Below are 16,919 nucleotides of genomic sequence, written 5' to 3'. Positions count from 1 at the left end.
ACATCTGTCAGGTTGATAGGTGTTCCTGGCCAAAGCACAAAAGTGTAGGGGAAACACTAAGGCTGCAACAGGCTGTTGTCAGCACCCTCCAGAGAGCAGCATAATACTGTCACCCAGGCACCTGTGCTACACATCCACACAGCAACGAAGGTACTAATGGCTCCATGGATGAGGATGCTTGTAGACATCCTGAGGAGAACACGAGTCTGGACTGCCTTAAACAGTGAGCTCTATTAATGATGCTTCCATACGTGTCACACATCCAGCTGCAGTGATTGTGTCAATGTTCCTACAGGGAACACAGTCCGCAAAGAGCATCAGACACCTCCGGTGCCGACACCAGCCACACAAATGGCCACCACAACCCCAACCCCAACGACCACGACGACGGATCCTTCCACCACGCCAAAGCCAACCACAACACCTGCAACAACCAGAACCACAACAGCTGCAGCTGCAGCCAAGACTAGACCTGGAATGAATAGGGTCAGAGATATAGGTCAGTAGCACGGATGTTTGCATTGCTTTTTTCTTGACCTACAGCTTTCCTAAAATTTAAGGAACAAGACATGCAGCTGAATATACTGTGATTTAGTGGATCATGAATTCAGTAATTCAATGTCAAAATAAAAAAGGATTAAAAAGTTAATTCCAGCAGATGGGCTGGAGTTAGAGCTGTGCTTTTGAGATACATACAAAATTAGTTTGTCTCACATAAACACAAACGAGTGGATTCTCTGAGTTGAGAATTCATCTGCAGTAAAATTATGGCTAGTCTTTATCTTTACATAAAATATACTGCCATATAAACTGATTCATGTGGGAGTAAGCTCTCCATTCCCAAATGCTGTCATGATTTTCAAGTATAGGAATCAACAAATAGTTCTTTGATTCATGTGTCTGGACTGAGAGTTCAACAAATAGGTCAAGACTCATTTTAGAATTAATTTTGTGATAACTTTCAATAAATGAAGGTTGTAATTTTTTTGTCACAACTTTTGGATTTTAAAGATTAAAACACTATGAAGCAATTCTCATATGATTTTTGCACACCTGGTTTTCCTTATTCTTTTCTTCTCCATTTATTCTTATTCATTAACATTGGGTTTTTTGGTTCAAATACCTGAAAATTAAAATCTCTTATTTTTAGGTTCTAGCAGTGTCCACCCAGCATACGCATCTGTGGTAGCTGCAGCATCAAGTAAGTATGGTGAAGTAAGTATGCTACAAGGCGTGCAGAACAGTGTATTTTAAGGCAGCAAAGATTCAATAACCTTTCAAGCCTCAGCAAATTCAATGACTGAATCCAAGTCTGGATTTACACTGAAAACCAGATGTTTGACCTGTATGTCAGAGACGCTGATCACCCACAGCTCTGGGGAAGCCTTTCTAGTGAATATCTGCACATTTCAGCCTTGACAAATACTGGGTTTCTCAACCTTTGAGACAAAGCTTGTGCTGTCTGAATTGTGTTTTCCTATTGCTTCCTTCTGTCTTACTCTCTCAAAGGGAGACTTGATTTAGTTGCAAGATACATGATGCAGAGGGCTGCGAGCTCCGAAATGCCTACTTATGTTGAACCACTGCTCTTTCAAAAACCTCAGGCTGTGGTTCTGAGCCTGGCATAAATGTGATGTTATTCCTGGCATGCCACTCATGTTACTGACAGCGGAGTGGCAGCTGCTCAGAGTTCTGCATCTCCATGCAGAAGCCTGCTCCCATTCAAGCCCACAGCCTGTATGCAAGTATTTAGAGGTGTGTTCCCATGCAATGTGTAATTGCTCAGCTGTGCAGTCAAGTAAAGGAGAATATTTTTGACTGTTTGCAAGTTTCTGAGCATGGGATATGATTGCTTTTGAGTCAAAAGGGAGCTGGGCCATCATTAGGTTTTATGCTCTGTTGCTATTTCTGAGTGCCTTGAGCTCAGCTTTGGTCTCACATACATAAATAACTGTGGCTACCCCTGCTGCCAAGCAATTCAGAGCCAAGCACAAGGCAGGGCAGGTATCTTCTGGGCAATTCAGGTCTTGAGGGATTAATTTTACCAAGTCAAATGTGCAGGTAGGTGTATGGCAGGGTTTGCAGAAGTGCCAACACAATCCGAAGCATTTTAAGTTCAGTGGGAATCTGCATCATTCGGTACATAATGTGCCTGTAAACCTGGTCCTGCTTGTTGTTTTCCTTTTTATTTCCTATTCCCACAGGCTGAGCACAGAAGAGGCCATTATTGTCTTTACTACCAATTAGGAAACCCTGTTTGAGGTTCCCCAGTCAGTGAGAGATGCATGTGGAGGATAAAGTCCTGGTACCACTGAAATCAGTGGGAAGGTTGTATTTGTCTTTAATAAGACCAAATCTTTAGTTAAAAAATGAAAAAAACAAAAATAAAAAAGCACTCACTTTTTCAAATTTTTCAATGGTCACTTCATTGCAATTTGGATCCATCTCTCTTCACAATTTTCTTTACTGAAGTTCTAAACATAAATTAACTCCCAAAAGATTAAAGTGATCAGACTTAGGGACGGGTTATTGTGAACTGCAGGAGCAGTGAAGACCTGATTTTACAGACTTCATTTCTAGGACCATGTCCAGCATGTTTGTACTCTATATCTGGCTTCCTGAATTCTCCTGATCTCCTTGATTCTAAAAGAGAACAGGCTAAAAAAAATACAGAAACAACAAATACAATTTTGAAGCAGTGACCATACACAAAACAGTTTATCAGTTTTCTTTGTCTGAGGAGCCCTTAGGACTCACTCCTACTAGTGAGGCCAGAGTTTCTGATGATGCTGTTGGCCTTAACCAGGGTTTGGTTTGACTGGACAAAATCAGATGTTCTCTTGTCCATCTTGGCTCATACGGACTCACAGATCTACCTCTTCTGAGCATTGGTAGTTTGTCTGCAAAAGACACCTCAAAAGTAAATAGCCTTGAAATAGAGCACAGTCAGAATGAGCACAGCTGTGGCTGCTGTTAGCTCCAGCGTTTCCATTCCCAGCTACTGGTACTGGCAAAAGTTCACAGGGGCAAAAGAAAAGCAGGACTTGCAGATTAGAGCATTAGAACAGGGGCAAAACTCCTCCATCCTAGCTCTTGCTGTTCTTTCCCCTTTATCTTCTATTTGTCAAAGATACAGAAACAGGAAAAATATCTGAGACTCTGCTCCATCGCAGGACCCCTGCTTTAAAGACTTGATCTGGCAACTGCTAAATGAAAAGCCACTGATGTGACTAGCATGACATTTGACAGCATATTCCCATCTGCCCTACTAGCAAATGCACCCCTTCGCCAGTGCAGTATGTGGTAAAGGATGATCCTGAGGGGGAAGTAGCAGTGGCAGCGGGCTTTGAAAGTGAATGCAAACTCTCTCCTGCTCTGGGCACAACTTTAAGTTCAGCCATGTTCTGCTACAATGACGGCCTCTTCCAATGCCTCTTTCCAACAGCAGTTAACCAAGCACACTCCCAAGGGCCATGAACTCACTTGTCCTCTCTTATCCCAGCTCTTCAAGCAATCCTTTCTTGCCCAGCTGCTTGGACCCTAGATGAGGATTGGGAATAAATCCAGTGCTTCTGCGAACACTGCAATCATAAGCATGTCACCACCCTCAGTGCCGCCCCGAGGCACTGAGCTGGCAACCAAGCATCAGGCAGTGAGTGCCTGGGCATCCTCAGGCAAGGTGCTGCCCTGCACTCTGTGCCCAGCTTCGTTCAATGGTTGCATCTTTTTTCAGGCAGGGACTTCTAAGCTGGGCGCTGCCTACCAATGTACATTACACTGCTTTCATCCCCAGCTGTGAGTTACTATAGTAGTAAAAAGAAAAAAGTTAAAAAAAAAAAAATACTGGGGAGACAACAGTAGCATAAGTGCTATTGAAAGCATTGAAAGCTCTTCTCCAACAGCACCAGACCAGCAGGGTTCATACCTTCAGGAAGCATTAGGTGAGTGCTCCATCCCAGCACTAAGGAGAACAGCTGACATTTATTTTTGGATGCTGCCTTTCCCCCAAAGTTTACTCTGACTACTTAGCCCATCAAAGGTACTGACCAGGTTGCAGGAGGCCAGGCATGTTTTGTGCACAGAGTAGTTGCTTGTCTTCTCAAATCAGTTTCCATCATTTGCAAAGTCCACTCCAAATTGCATTTCTCACTGCTGTCCCCATCCTTTACTGCCTCCACACCTCCTTGCTCACTACAGGACTTGCTCCCAACCAAGGTTTCTCTACTTCACCGCTTTCATTTCTGACCCAGTTCTTGGGATTCACCTGGTGACTGTCCATCCCCAGTTTGTTACACACTTCTCTTAGTTCTGCCTCAGCCTCCAGCCTGCACAGAGTTCTGATTTAATGAACACACATTCATGTGCTGCAGGCTCACTGACATTTCAGATTTGAGGAAAGAACAAGGCTTGCAGACCATGGAAGTGCGATTCCAACCTTTTCCCCTCTACCACCACTATATTTGCCCCAGTCAGCAAAAGCATGGCAAAAACAACCTTACTGTAGGAATGGTGGTAACATGCCTGTGGGAGGTACAGCAAGAGGGAACAGCCCCAAGGCCCAGCACAGTCAAAAGAAGCATAGAGAGAAATCCACATTGCTAACAGGGGTGTGGAGGGTAGGGGTAATTCATTAAAAAAGTAGCATAAAATATTTCTGATACTGAGCTAATCTCTCTCTTACCCTCTCGTACTCTGTTTCTACTGGCCTTGTAGAGTGTTATATACACATTCAGGCTCAGTTGTGGCAAACACGAAACAAGGTGAGCCCTCAGGCTCAGAGTTAATTTTCTTCCACCTCTTTGGCACATACCGATCTCCTGCATGGAAAGCATGCCCTGCACAACCTCATACAACACTGCTGCACTGACAGGCTTCTCCCTCCACAGCCTGAAAACTCAACTTGAGCTAGCTGTGGTCCATCTGGAGCCAGAGCTGCATAAAAGCCTTGCCAGTTTTGTCAGATGAGCCTGTTATTTCCTTAAACAGGATCTCTTTGGCATCTGGAGTTTACAAGGTCTCTCAGGACAGCTCCTAGAAATCCATCAAAGGGCTTCCAGTGGCCTGTAAAAGTTCAAGTTTGGGTCAAACACAAACTATCTGCTGTCACCTCATTTTGCAACATCAAGTTCCCAAGGAGCAGCAATTCCTGTTTTCTGAGACAGCCATACAAAATGGTCTCATTTATGATGTCTTACTGATAAAAATGTCTCACAGGCCCCTGTCCAGTGTTCACAGGAATCAGCTAGAACATTCCCACTGATTTCACCAGGCTTTGGAATTAGTCTTTCTGGGAAAACTAATGAATAAAGGCTTGTTAAAGGATAAGTTTGTTAACAAGCTTCTTAAGAACAATTAATGAAGTGAAAGGCATGATTAAAGACATGGTTTTCATCTGCACATACTTTGAGCCTTTAGTATTTTTGAACAATGGGAATTTAATAACCCAACCACCTTTAAAAAAGCCTTTTGTGTAGACAGTGGTGAAGACATTTCAGACACATGAATTCTCCCACATTATTTTTGTCACTGTCTCATTATTTACAGTCTGCCTGCTTGCTTGTATCTACTCTCTTCAGAAAGCATAGTGTGGTCTGGGGGGGTTGTTTTGTGTTTGGGGTTTTTTTTAACCTTCCTCACACAACCAGCATGACTGGATGGTACTGAAATAGAAATAAACATATATAACCAATGTGAGTGAGAGAAGGAAAGTTATAAGGGAAAGCAAATCACAACAGTAACTACAAACCTTTTAAATGCAGACCAGAGACCTGTACAAGTAATATTCATAACTAAAAGGAATGTTAACTAGGCTAATCTATATGACAGACAGAGCAAGGCAATCTTTTTTTAAGTGGACCCAAAATATATAGATAACATCTGAGAAAGTACGTTAATGAAAACTTTCTATATATGAACCATTAACTCTGACAGCTATAAAATGAGACTCAGTGAAAAAGCCAGGTATCAGTGGTCCTGAACCAAACATGGTATAAATCACACTTTTGCATTTTGGTGTCTACTTAGGACAGATTCAGGCTGCACAAGGAAGAGGACAGAATACAGGTATGTCTTAAATTAATAATAACTAATAGATTTGTATTGCTAGAATACTAGAAAACCTTGTGTTTAAGTTTCATGTACTAACCAATATAATATTTTCAAAGCATTCAGGGGCACTTCCACCTCTGCAAGTAACAGGAATATTTTACGATCCAATACAGGTAAAGGCATTGTAATCTCCTCTCTAATTCCTCCCCATAGCTAGCTCCACCACTCACATTTACCGAGTCATGCAGTAATGCATCCTTCTTCACTCCTAACCATGTTTGTAGCAGGATGCAGTGAGAGCAGATATCACACTGGTTATTGCATGACAGTAGCTTAACTTTTAGGAAAATAATGAAACTGGAATAATTAAACTTAGAACTGTTCTCAAAATAGTATTCTAAAACCATCTATAATGGTCATTTATAACATTTGCTGTAGCAAAATGAGAAAAGAACTTTGTGTCTATGTAAGTTTGGGGGATGAAGGCCTGACCCCAAGAGGAGACACGTGTTTTCAGTTTCCAGGCCCTGGGCATGATTAGCATCCCAGGACCCCACTACCAGTTGTTCCAGTGCACCAGTGAAAAGCTGCACTGTGCAAGCACCTAACAACATTTAAACTCTTCTGCTTTTACCAACCTCTTTCAGCTTTTAAATTCTTTTTTTAAAAGCCATAGTTTCCATCTTCCTTTTCCATTTGGTTTGAAAACATGTGCGGAAAGACAGCTCGGGCCCACTGCATCCTTTGCAATCGTGCTTCTTTCTCCTTGCCTGCTGGTGTCTAACCTCTCGCCTCTTTGTCGGCTCATGCAGGTATTCAGCGCCAAGATCCTATTGCTGCCGGCTCTCCAGCCCACTTGGGTGAGCAAGATTGTTAGCAGCAGATTTTTCTCTCTCTTTCATAGTTTTAGCAACCCCAAATTAGCCTTCAAACAGTACTGCAGATCAGTTTTGCATGTCCTGGAGGAGGACCAGGGCAAGCCTCATGCACTGAAAGCCAACTAGCAGCTTCCTGAATGGGAAAGGCAAAAGACAGTTTGCTCACTGGTGAGCTGTTGTTTTAGGCCGTGGGAATCAACATCTACCACAGTGTTTGCAGAATGAGGAAAAAAAAAACCAAAAAACCCACTGCCTCTGTGCAGTCTACCAGGTCTGCGATCAACCAAAATCTTATATTGCTGTTGTTCCTGGGAGCCTCCAGGCTGATTGCGACCATAGAGGTTGCCTTTAATACTGAGGGTGAAATCATCACCTGTACTTTCCTTCCTGGCCGTGCAATTCACCATCCTTCACCAGCAAGCAGCCCCCTTCAGCAGGCACTCTGCAAGGCCACTGACAATTTCCCGGAGCTCCAAAGTGCTCGGTGCACATACAAACACTAACTCTCCCTTAATGGGACAGCAAAGTTTCTCAGAGATGGATTTTGTCTGGGAGCAGCCAGAGTGCCGTGAGGGATGGGAGCCAGGCTGGCAGCAAGGCAGGCAGGGCTGTCCCTCTCCAACAAAGGCCACAGCCCCACAGAGCCTTAACAAGAAGAGCAGAGTGGGTCCAGCGGTAGTACCCAGGGCCAGCCGACAGCCCAGGCTGCCAGGCAAATCCCCAGTGATGAGCCAGGTCTGACCAACTGAGGCAGGACAACAGACCAGCCAGGCAAGCTCATGATCAGGATAGCAAGGTACTAGACTAGGCACAGGTACAAGGAGCAATGTCGAGGGTGTGTGCTTACGTGCTGTCCCCCAAGCAGTGCAGGTGGAGGCCCCCATGGACACTTCCCACAGCCCTTTCTCACAGCTCCACCATTGCTCCCAAGCCTGGGCCAAGGCAACAGAGCTGTGCTGTGGTAGAGCTGAACTCTAGCATGGGCAATCAAACCCCCTGGGGAGGGAGAGGCTGCAGGACATAAGGGTGCCCCTGAGGCCCTGAGGGCTTTGGTGAGAGCTGGGAAACACAGCAGGAGTACTGCAACAGGACAGCACAAAGTGGTCATTGGCATTGAGGTTAGAGAACTTTATTATGCAGTAGGACTTTCTGGATAATACTGGCCAAGTAAATTTACCCAGCAATCTCCTCATCAAAATGACAACTTGTAGTTGACCTAGTTGCAGTGTATTTAAAATGGATACACTTCTCCTCCTAAGATTTACTCTGCTCCCTCAACTTTTCTACCTCTCCTCCTTGTTTCAGTCTCCTCTTCCTTCTGGTTTCCATCCATGTTTGTCTTTCTCATATTTTTTGGCCATACCAATGTCACAGCCATTTCTTTTTTTTCTAATCTCACATTTTTTGTACTCCCCTGCTTCTCTTTGCCTTTGTCAAAATCCAGTGCTCACCTTTGGAGTAGAGACAGGGAGGCAATATTTTCCTGGACTGAACAGCAGAGCAAATATGTTGCCTGTAAACATGCTGGTCATGGTAATGCACTAATTATGTGACACCACATATAGGGTGGCAATTGCCTGGGGTGGCAGACCTGCCTTCGTGGCAGGGCTGAAATGGGAAGAGCCTTAACGACTGGACCAAAGGATGTGCTGGCTAATTCTCAGGCTAGTCCAATCTTTGCCAGAGGAGCAAGGGAGCATAGTGCTGAATCTGGTTTAAATCAGAGTTTGACCACACCTAATTGCTTAAGGCACCTTAAGAGCCCCCCCAAGGTGATTACAAAGCACAAATTTTCCATCATGAATGATTCTGTTTTCTTCATCACAGAACAAGAAAGAAAAAATCCACAAACACATACTTGCCCTATTCCAAATGAGTCCTGATTTTTTTTTCAGCCCAGGTTTTGGCAGCTGGGATGTGTTGCTTCCAAGCAGCCAATATTTCTAACGATCAAAGTGAAAATCCTGAACAAGTTCTTGCTTTCTTGGAAAGGAGAGTTGTTTTTCTTGATCCTACCAAGCGTGCACACACTGCACTGCAAACAACAGCAATCAGTTCTGGGAGTTTGGCCGAGCTGTCGAGGAACTTCCTCTCATCAGCTCAGGTTAGCAAAAGGGTGTGCTGGGAAAACACCCTTCCCTACATGCCAGTCGCCTGAGCAGCTTCTCACTGCACATTCGTCAGGAAGCCCCAACTCTTCCAAGCTCTTGCCAATGCACATTAACTCTCTTGAAATTCCATACTCAGTGCAGAATTTTTCTCAAGACAATTACACTGAAGAGTTGTGGTGGTGGTGTCTTTTTCAGTTTTTTAAAGACCAGTCTTTAAAAATCAACCCTTGATTTTATGGGCATCATCAACTGGGGAAAAAAAAAAAAAAAAAAAAAAAAAGAAAGAAAAAAGCCCTAGCTACTTATAAGAATAATTTCCCTTTCAGATATGCATTTCATTGAGATCTTTCTTCATTATGTGTCTAGGACTACATGCAAGAAACAGAGCTTTTGCCTGGATTCAGGTCACTGAGAAAGCTGTATATTCTGCATATTTACAGCCAGTTATCCAAAATACTTGGCATTTATCTAGTGCTTTTCTTCACTAAGAAGGAAAATACAGGGGCTTTCTCACCACATAAAGTTTTAAAAGGGCGTGAGCCATGAGAAGACTGCTCAAAGAAGCAATAGACAGCTGTCATCCATAGAGATTTGGACAGACTAGAGCACCTGCAGCCGTCTGAGTTGAAGTAGTTCTTGAGAAGAGTGAATCTAGAAAAACGTCGGCATTGCTCCTAATGACAAAAAGCAGTTTTCTCCTTTTTCAGCATCTGTCTGTCTTTTTTGAGCTTAAACAATCAGAGAAGTTAGAGGAGCCTGTGCTCTGAGGATAGTCCCTTGGTAATGAGCTGACAGCAGAAGCAAACCTGTGATACATGGGACAGGCACATTCCATTGCTCTGCATCCTTCAGTTCGCACCTCTGCTTTCAAAGAAGAGAAAAGATGGGCAGATCAGCTGGTTCCAGGTGCCATGCAGTTCCTACAGCTTTAAGCATGTTTTCCACTGCAACTCACGCAGCAGCATATCTGTACAGAAGATTCAAGAAGTGTGGAATCATCATCATGATTTTCTCTTTGGCTGTTTTTTTTAGCTGGTCAGGCTGAAAAGTAGCTTCATAAGAATCTTTTCTTTTTGTAGTCACTGGATGCTTCTCTAGCCTGGGAGGGTGAAGCATACTTGATTATCTACTCAGAAGCTGGTTTCACTGAAATCTGTTGTTGATCTCAGTGACAGCATTCAGGAGACACGCTGGCCACTCTGATTACAAATGATCATCAGCTCTTCTCTATGGATAGGGTCCTCCTGCTCTGCAACCCGCATACCTAGGTTCCAGTCATTGCTGTTTTCTCATGACTCTGCTGAGGGATGTACAAAATTCTGGCAAACAACCCTGCCCAGGTGAATGATAAACTAGGAATATTCCTCCTGTCTTTCCTCCTCTTTCCTTCCCTGTTACCTTGGCCTGCCCTTCCTTCACCCTAATTCTCCTCCTAATCAAAATCACAGCAAAACTTCTGTGTGTATCATGACAGACTTCTCAGCCCTTTGCTTTCCTCAGTTTTTATATTCTTCATAGGGTGTCTAAGCAGTGCTCAACATAAGGAAGGGAAGGGGTCTGGAAAAATCACCTTAGCAATGAAATGTGACGGGATTCCTCCTACCCTAAGGGACACCACATATATTAAGCCATCTGTCTCATGCAACAAGTCTCCCCCTCCCAAAAAGAAGCTGATAGCTCCTTGTTGGGATGACAACCTAAGGACAAGGTCAGTGCTCTCACTAGGCTGGCGGACACTGGGCAAGCCCGTGACTTTTTCCCAGTCTACACTGTGGTTCACCCACTGGCTCTAGTCAAGAGCACACCAGCTGCCAGTCTGAGTTGGGAAATTCAGGCACAGGAGGCAGTATGGATTCAATGGGCCTGAGACATATGTTTTTGTAAAACACTCTGAACAAGCATGGAGATGAACTATGAGGGGTCAAGGATCTCACCAGTGCTCCTTGGTACTGTTCTTGTCCTAGCCAGCTGCAAGGGCTTTCATCTGGCTGTAACCCAGAGCAAAACTTCAAGAAAGCTCTTCAGCAGGCTCCAAAAACAAAGACACTTCGGAGTTTATTTATGAAAGCAGCAATTTTGATGACGTTTTCCATGCCTGGTAGACTGCAAGCAAAATTTAAAGAACTTTGTCTGTGGATGGGCTAAGGGGATAGAGAAATCTGTAGATTAGAGGTACTTGCAGATTTTCAGTGGAAAAAAAGCTAAACCAAGCAAAAAGTCAGTACACTTGCCTCAGTATCAGTGCAATTTAGAGGAACAAGATCAAAACAGATCTAAAAAGGTGTATTTAAAATAATAAATTAATAAAAATTATTAGTGCTCTGGAGGCAGTGATACAAAGCTCCTAAATATGGCTTGAAATGCACGCATAAAGGTTTCTAGGTTTACTGATTTCCTTAGCTCCTAGCTGTTAATGATAACTCACCACATGAACTGACCTTTCTAAATTGAGTCAGAACTTTGTAATCTCTAGCAATTCCATTATTTTCAGTAATAATTTTTCTTCTCTTTCATGCGTGAAAGCAATGGAAACAGACTTGTGGAAACCTGGATTGAGCCTTTTTGACACAGGTAAATATTTAAAGCATCCAGTAACTAGTCTGGGAATAACTGGTTTCCATCACACATGGCAAAAGTCAAATCTATTCATCAGGCCCATGACACTGCTGATAACAAACACATTTTAGGGAGTGATTGCAGTATTTAAAATGATAAATGACGTGTGTTGTTTACATCTTAGTAGTTAAAATTATTCTATGCTTGCATCAGTCTCAAGTTCTTGCCTAAAGCGGGAGCAGAACAGATGAGCTCTGGAAAGAATTGGCAACTACACTACAGGAAGGGGGGTCTAGTTACTGAAATTCGTTTGTAAATAAGGTATTTTGGGAATGCCACAGTTGGGATCACAGTCTAGAGCTGCAATCAGTGAAGACAACAGATTATTCTTTCAGTGTACTTTGGAAAGACATTCAGATAAGAAAAAGAGAGTTTAAGCTGAGCTTAAAGAATAATTAGTATCATTGAAATTTTCTGGCATTTTAGCCTTAAAAACTGACAATATGGAGATGACAACATTTTTATAATTACTGGTGAGTGAGGGGAAGAAAACCCCTACATTTGTAGCAGGCTCAAGTAGCTTTCACAACCCTTTCACAACCCTTAATCAGGAGCAGTTACCAACTACAGATTCTATGTGTTCAATATTTAAGAGATCCCTTTCCTCAGAAACATTTAAAGCAGACTACACAAACTACAGGGCAATTCATGACAGGGTACTCTCTCTCCTACAAGGGGCTGGACCATCCAATATAAGGTATCTTTCCCATCACCAGTTTTGTTGCTGGAGGGGGCTGTGCTGGTAGCCCTTGTAAAGACCCTTCCCTTGAACACTCTGCTTACTTCAAAGCTGAGGCATGACTAATCTTTGCACTGACTGTGAGGAGCAGCATAGACCATATGTATTAGCTTGCAAATCCATGTTAGCGGCGGTGGCAGTTGAGTCAAAATTTGCATCGTCCCAGACATGAACAGATCTCCCTTCTCCAGCAGCAGCAGCAGTCTGAGCCAGAGAGAGGAAGCGTTTCTATCCTCTGCAGCTTAAGACATCAGTGAGTTTATTTAGAAAAAACTACAGCACTAGGGCCAAGGGTGCAGAGGAGTACTTTGAGGCAGAAAATGACAGATTGCATTAAATGCAATGAGAGGCTGGGCATGATGAAGGGATGTTGTATTAATAGTTTCTTAGCAACTGCAGTGCCTGTGTAGACTGGTGTGATAAAGTCTGATGAATTCAGATTGTCACTTCAAAGGAATGGTTTCTGGCATGGATGTAGTTACTGCTGTTTTACTTAAATGAATGGGAAGTTTAATCAGCATGGACAGCTGTGACAATCAGTGAAGGGAACTTTAATTAGCATGGAGTAGACTGTCCATGCAGTGAGCTGAAATTCCCATGGCAATAGCAGCATTAAATTGGACTGGCAGGACAGGGAGGCCCATAGAGACTGACCACCTCCCCAATTAGTTGGGGAAGATTATTTGGTGGGTGACCTTATTGTTACACTAAGCACAAATCAGCCAGCTGACCCACAACTTTCAAGAACTGGTAACTGAACTGGCACTACAGATTTAACACACTACAGTGTTAAATCCATCTACTTTCTGTTCTGCAAATAAGGCAAGCAGGGAGAACTGCGCATATGGGATACCAAGCTGGCACATGAGGTATGTGGTGCACAGGCTGCAGGATGAAGCGTCGCTTTCGTCTACTACTGAGGAACTGTTATGTGCCCATGTAATTAAAGCCTGTACTGGAATATACACAGTCAGGAGGGCAAGCTGCCAACTATTTCAGGTTTTAAAGAAAAAAACCACAATCATTCTCATCCATGTGGTTGACAAAGAGAGGCTATGTACTGGTCCAAGTCATTGCTTCCTTCGTCTCTCGCCCTCTCATGTCACCCATAACTTCTGCATCAGCCAAACCCACCTTAAGCCAGCACTGCCAGCAAAAAGAGCCTCCTTGCCTCCCAGGCACCTGCATGGCCAGAGGGTGAGCTGCTTCTGGGAGCTGGTCCAGCCCATCATTAACCTTTTTCTTTCTTCCCAGTTTAACTCTGCTCTTTCCCCCTTCTCCTTGAGTCCCACTGACACCAGGCAGGCACAGGGGCCAGTGGCAGGGCAGGAGCAGGAGGAAGGGTGCCTGGTGAGAGGAGGGCACTCTGCCTTTGGGCAGTGAGACTGGTTTGCACCACCTGAAAATGTCCCTGGGACTGTGCCTGCAGGCATTTACACACAGGCAAAGCAAAGGCAAAGAGAGGGCATTGCCAAATCATATTGATGAGCTTTTACTCTCATGAATTTGGGAGGCCATGGCTGCTGGTGAAGCAGCAGGGTTGCCAGATGCAAGTGCGCAGATCAGCCTCATCCTGCAAGAAACACTTGGCCCCGTGGCCACTTCCTTCAAAGTGCTCTCCTGCAGCTCCTACACCTTTGCTTTGCTTTGCTTTCCCTGGTTGCTGAACTGCCCTCCTTTGCATTTATCCAAGCAGCAGCCATGGACACACACCAGCCCAAGCCCAAACTTCATTCCTCCTCTAACCCTGCCCTGTGTTCCCTCCCTGCACCGCTGCTGCTTGCACCTTGTGCCACTGCTCCCTCCCCAGGTCACACTCGTGCATCTCCGCGTCTGCAGTGGGTGGGTTTGCTCTGATCAAGTATTTTCAGTTAAAATACTCCTCTGTCACTCATGCCCTGCAATGCTTCACATGGCAGAGGGTTTATCTCTTGGGAGCAGCAGCTGCATCTGTACAAGATTTACCTTGTGTCTTTCCTCAGGCCAAAGGCAGATTTGGTCCCTGGCAGCAAGACTTTCAGGCCTGAAACAGGTCAGAAATGTTTGCTGCAGCAGGTGTCACTGGACAGAGCTCTTTTGCATCACTGCTGTTCCAAAAACATCTCTTTTCCTCAGTCAGAAGCCAGTGCCCAGCCTCAGGCAGTGCTGCCCCAACACCATCCCTCTGCCTCCCCCTGATGATGTTTCCCCCATCAAAATGGGCCTCCTGTGGGCAAGAGCACACCACCAGCAGCCCTCTCCCCTGTTCCTTGCCTGGGAGCTGATCCCAGCTCTGCAGAGGAGGGGCAAGACAAGAGGCACAAGCCAGCAACATGCCAGACAACAGCTCCGGCAGGGAGGGACGCAGCCAGCTACAGCCTGGCTCACCAGCCCGCTTTCCACCAGGGCCAGCCTGCTCTGGCAGGAGAGGGCCAGCTCCGCTAACTGTAGCTGTGAGGCACTTCTGGCACAAGAGCCAGTGTCAGGAGGGGTGGAGATTCCCTATGCCCTGTCCAGAAAGTATCCATTTCAAAGCTTGGGTCAGAGCACAGGGAGGCAGCGCAGGGGCTGCAGGCACCGGCAGGGCACCACCTGTGCAGTGACAAAAAGTGACACCAGCCCTGGGACTGTCCTAACCCGGCTGGTCATAGCCAGGGAAATTCTCAAACAAAACACACAAAGAAATCACTAGCTTTTACCATAAACAAAGTAGGTAAAGGGCACAAAGCTTGGCCCTATTTCATTCATATGTGACCACATGGACTCCTGTTCAAGGCCAAGCCCAATGCTCCAGCTAGCTTGGTGTCCTGTCTCTGGCGACAGGCAACAGTAGATGCCTGGGGAGGAGCAAAGCAGAGAGAAATCACACAGTGCTGCTGTTAGCAGGTCTGTTTAGTCCCTGCAGGAGAAAACTTTCTTCACTGGCAGCTGAATTTAAAAACAAGAAGCCAAAGCAACCTTTCTGTCCCATAAGGATGCTGCAGTGTGCTATAGCCTCCTGGTGAGGGATCAGGCATCAGGTCAGCTTTGCATTAGGCACTGCATACTCAGACAATACAAACTTGGCCCCTGACCCAAAACTATGTGCAGCTTTCAGCATGCAGGTGGAAGGGCCCAAAGTAGTTGTATTTGCCCCTTATGAGGGGTGGATCATTAGTCACAACTGGAATGGAAATAGGAGTCGTGATGGAAGGAGCTGGAACTCGTATTTCCCCCCATTTTCTTGGCTGTTTTCTGCATTATTATGGTTTGGTCATTAATATCTGCAGTAACCATCTTAGGGGGTGCATGTGCTCAGAGCTGTTATACCTCCTGTCATATTCAGGTGGTGACTTTCGCTGATGTCCCATTGCTGCCTGCTCTCTTTATCTACACTGATGCTCTCATGCTTGCCTTGCTCATGGCTGTCTGCTGTGGAGAGACAAACTCTGCGGCACCTAGTAATTTCTTATCTTTTTTTATATTAAGCTCACACTTTCTGAAGTTACTTTTTTACTGTCTCTCTGAAGTCTGTAGTCTTTCCTCAATTTATTTGGTGATGAAGATTTCAGGAAGTCTTCCTCCTCCTTTTTTTATAAAAATTAATATGCAGTTTACAAAAATAAGCTGCCATTCTGCTGTTCTTTTGACCAACTGCTTCCTTGGTGAGCATTTGGTTTGGGGCTTGTCTGATCATTGCTGTCTCTTCTGAGGATTATCCCAGCTAAATCCCCTTAATCTTTTCATGCTGTAGTGAAAAGAAACAGCTTTTTGCCCTTGCTTGGAAGGGAAATGCTGTACTGTAGGAGAGTCTCACCAGACATTCAAGTCATGAGTGAAGTTCAGCATTTTCAAACCTTCTGACACCAGCCTGATGATTCCCTGTGCATCCCACAAGGACATAAGCTCATGTTCTCAAGCCTGCTACCATTCAAATATCTCAGTTGAGGTCTCAGCTAAAATCCACTAGAGACCTGTGAGATTGTTTCCCATTACTTGACTGTAGCCCTCTACCACCATTTACCCTGTTTCTTTTGTGCTTTCCAAAATAACCCAGTCCTCCTGAGGAGCTGTGGTTTGCATTGCTTCCCCAGCTGCAACACGGTGGGGTGAGTTGCTGCCTGTGCCTTCCTCTCCAGACAGAAAAGCGATGTGCTAAAGCTGTCGCTCGTCTGCTTCGGAAGTTGTGCAGCTCATTGTAAAGCACAGTTGATGCACAGTGGGCCAGCGGGGTGGCAGCGCTGGTTCTCTCAGGGGCAAAGTGCTGGGAGGTCACCGCCCCGCACCACGGCCACCAGCCTGTGCACCTGAGGAACCCTCCACTTACACACGCTGCTCTCAAGTCCTTGCAGCAAGGGGACTGACTCGCAAAGGGGAGTCAAAGTTGGTGACTGGAGAGATTTTTGTGGCACTTCTAGAAATGCCTCCGCTCATGTTTTATCCTAGAAGTAACATAGGTGAAAAAAGGTAAGCTCCAAGGATGTGCTCCGCGTCCTCATTTCCCTCCCATATCAATCCTCAGGCTGGGGGGGTTCTGCAGCCACCCCGTTGCCTGCTTCCTTCAAGAGC

General features: G+C 45.0%; 1 protein-coding gene across 1 annotated transcript in view; it reads left to right on the top strand.

Moving 5' to 3' along the window:
- The window catches only part of VIT (vitrin), a 56,713-nt gene that overhangs the window by 29,328 nt on the left and 10,466 nt on the right, over positions 1-16,919 (top strand). Inside the window, exons 8-13 of the mRNA XM_074818284.1 lie at positions 296-499; positions 1,151-1,201; positions 6,025-6,063; positions 6,165-6,221; positions 6,861-6,908; positions 11,561-11,608. Coding sequence (XP_074674385.1) covers positions 296-499; positions 1,151-1,201; positions 6,025-6,063; positions 6,165-6,221; positions 6,861-6,908; positions 11,561-11,608 — 447 coding nt within the window. The remainder of the gene's footprint in view (positions 1-295; positions 500-1,150; positions 1,202-6,024; positions 6,064-6,164; positions 6,222-6,860; positions 6,909-11,560; positions 11,609-16,919) is intronic.

Source organism: Strix aluco, chromosome 3 (assembly GCF_031877795.1).
Source record: "Strix aluco isolate bStrAlu1 chromosome 3, bStrAlu1.hap1, whole genome shotgun sequence".
Taxonomy (NCBI): domain Eukaryota; kingdom Metazoa; phylum Chordata; class Aves; order Strigiformes; family Strigidae; genus Strix; species Strix aluco.
This window is presented reverse-complemented; position numbering and strand designations above follow the sequence as displayed.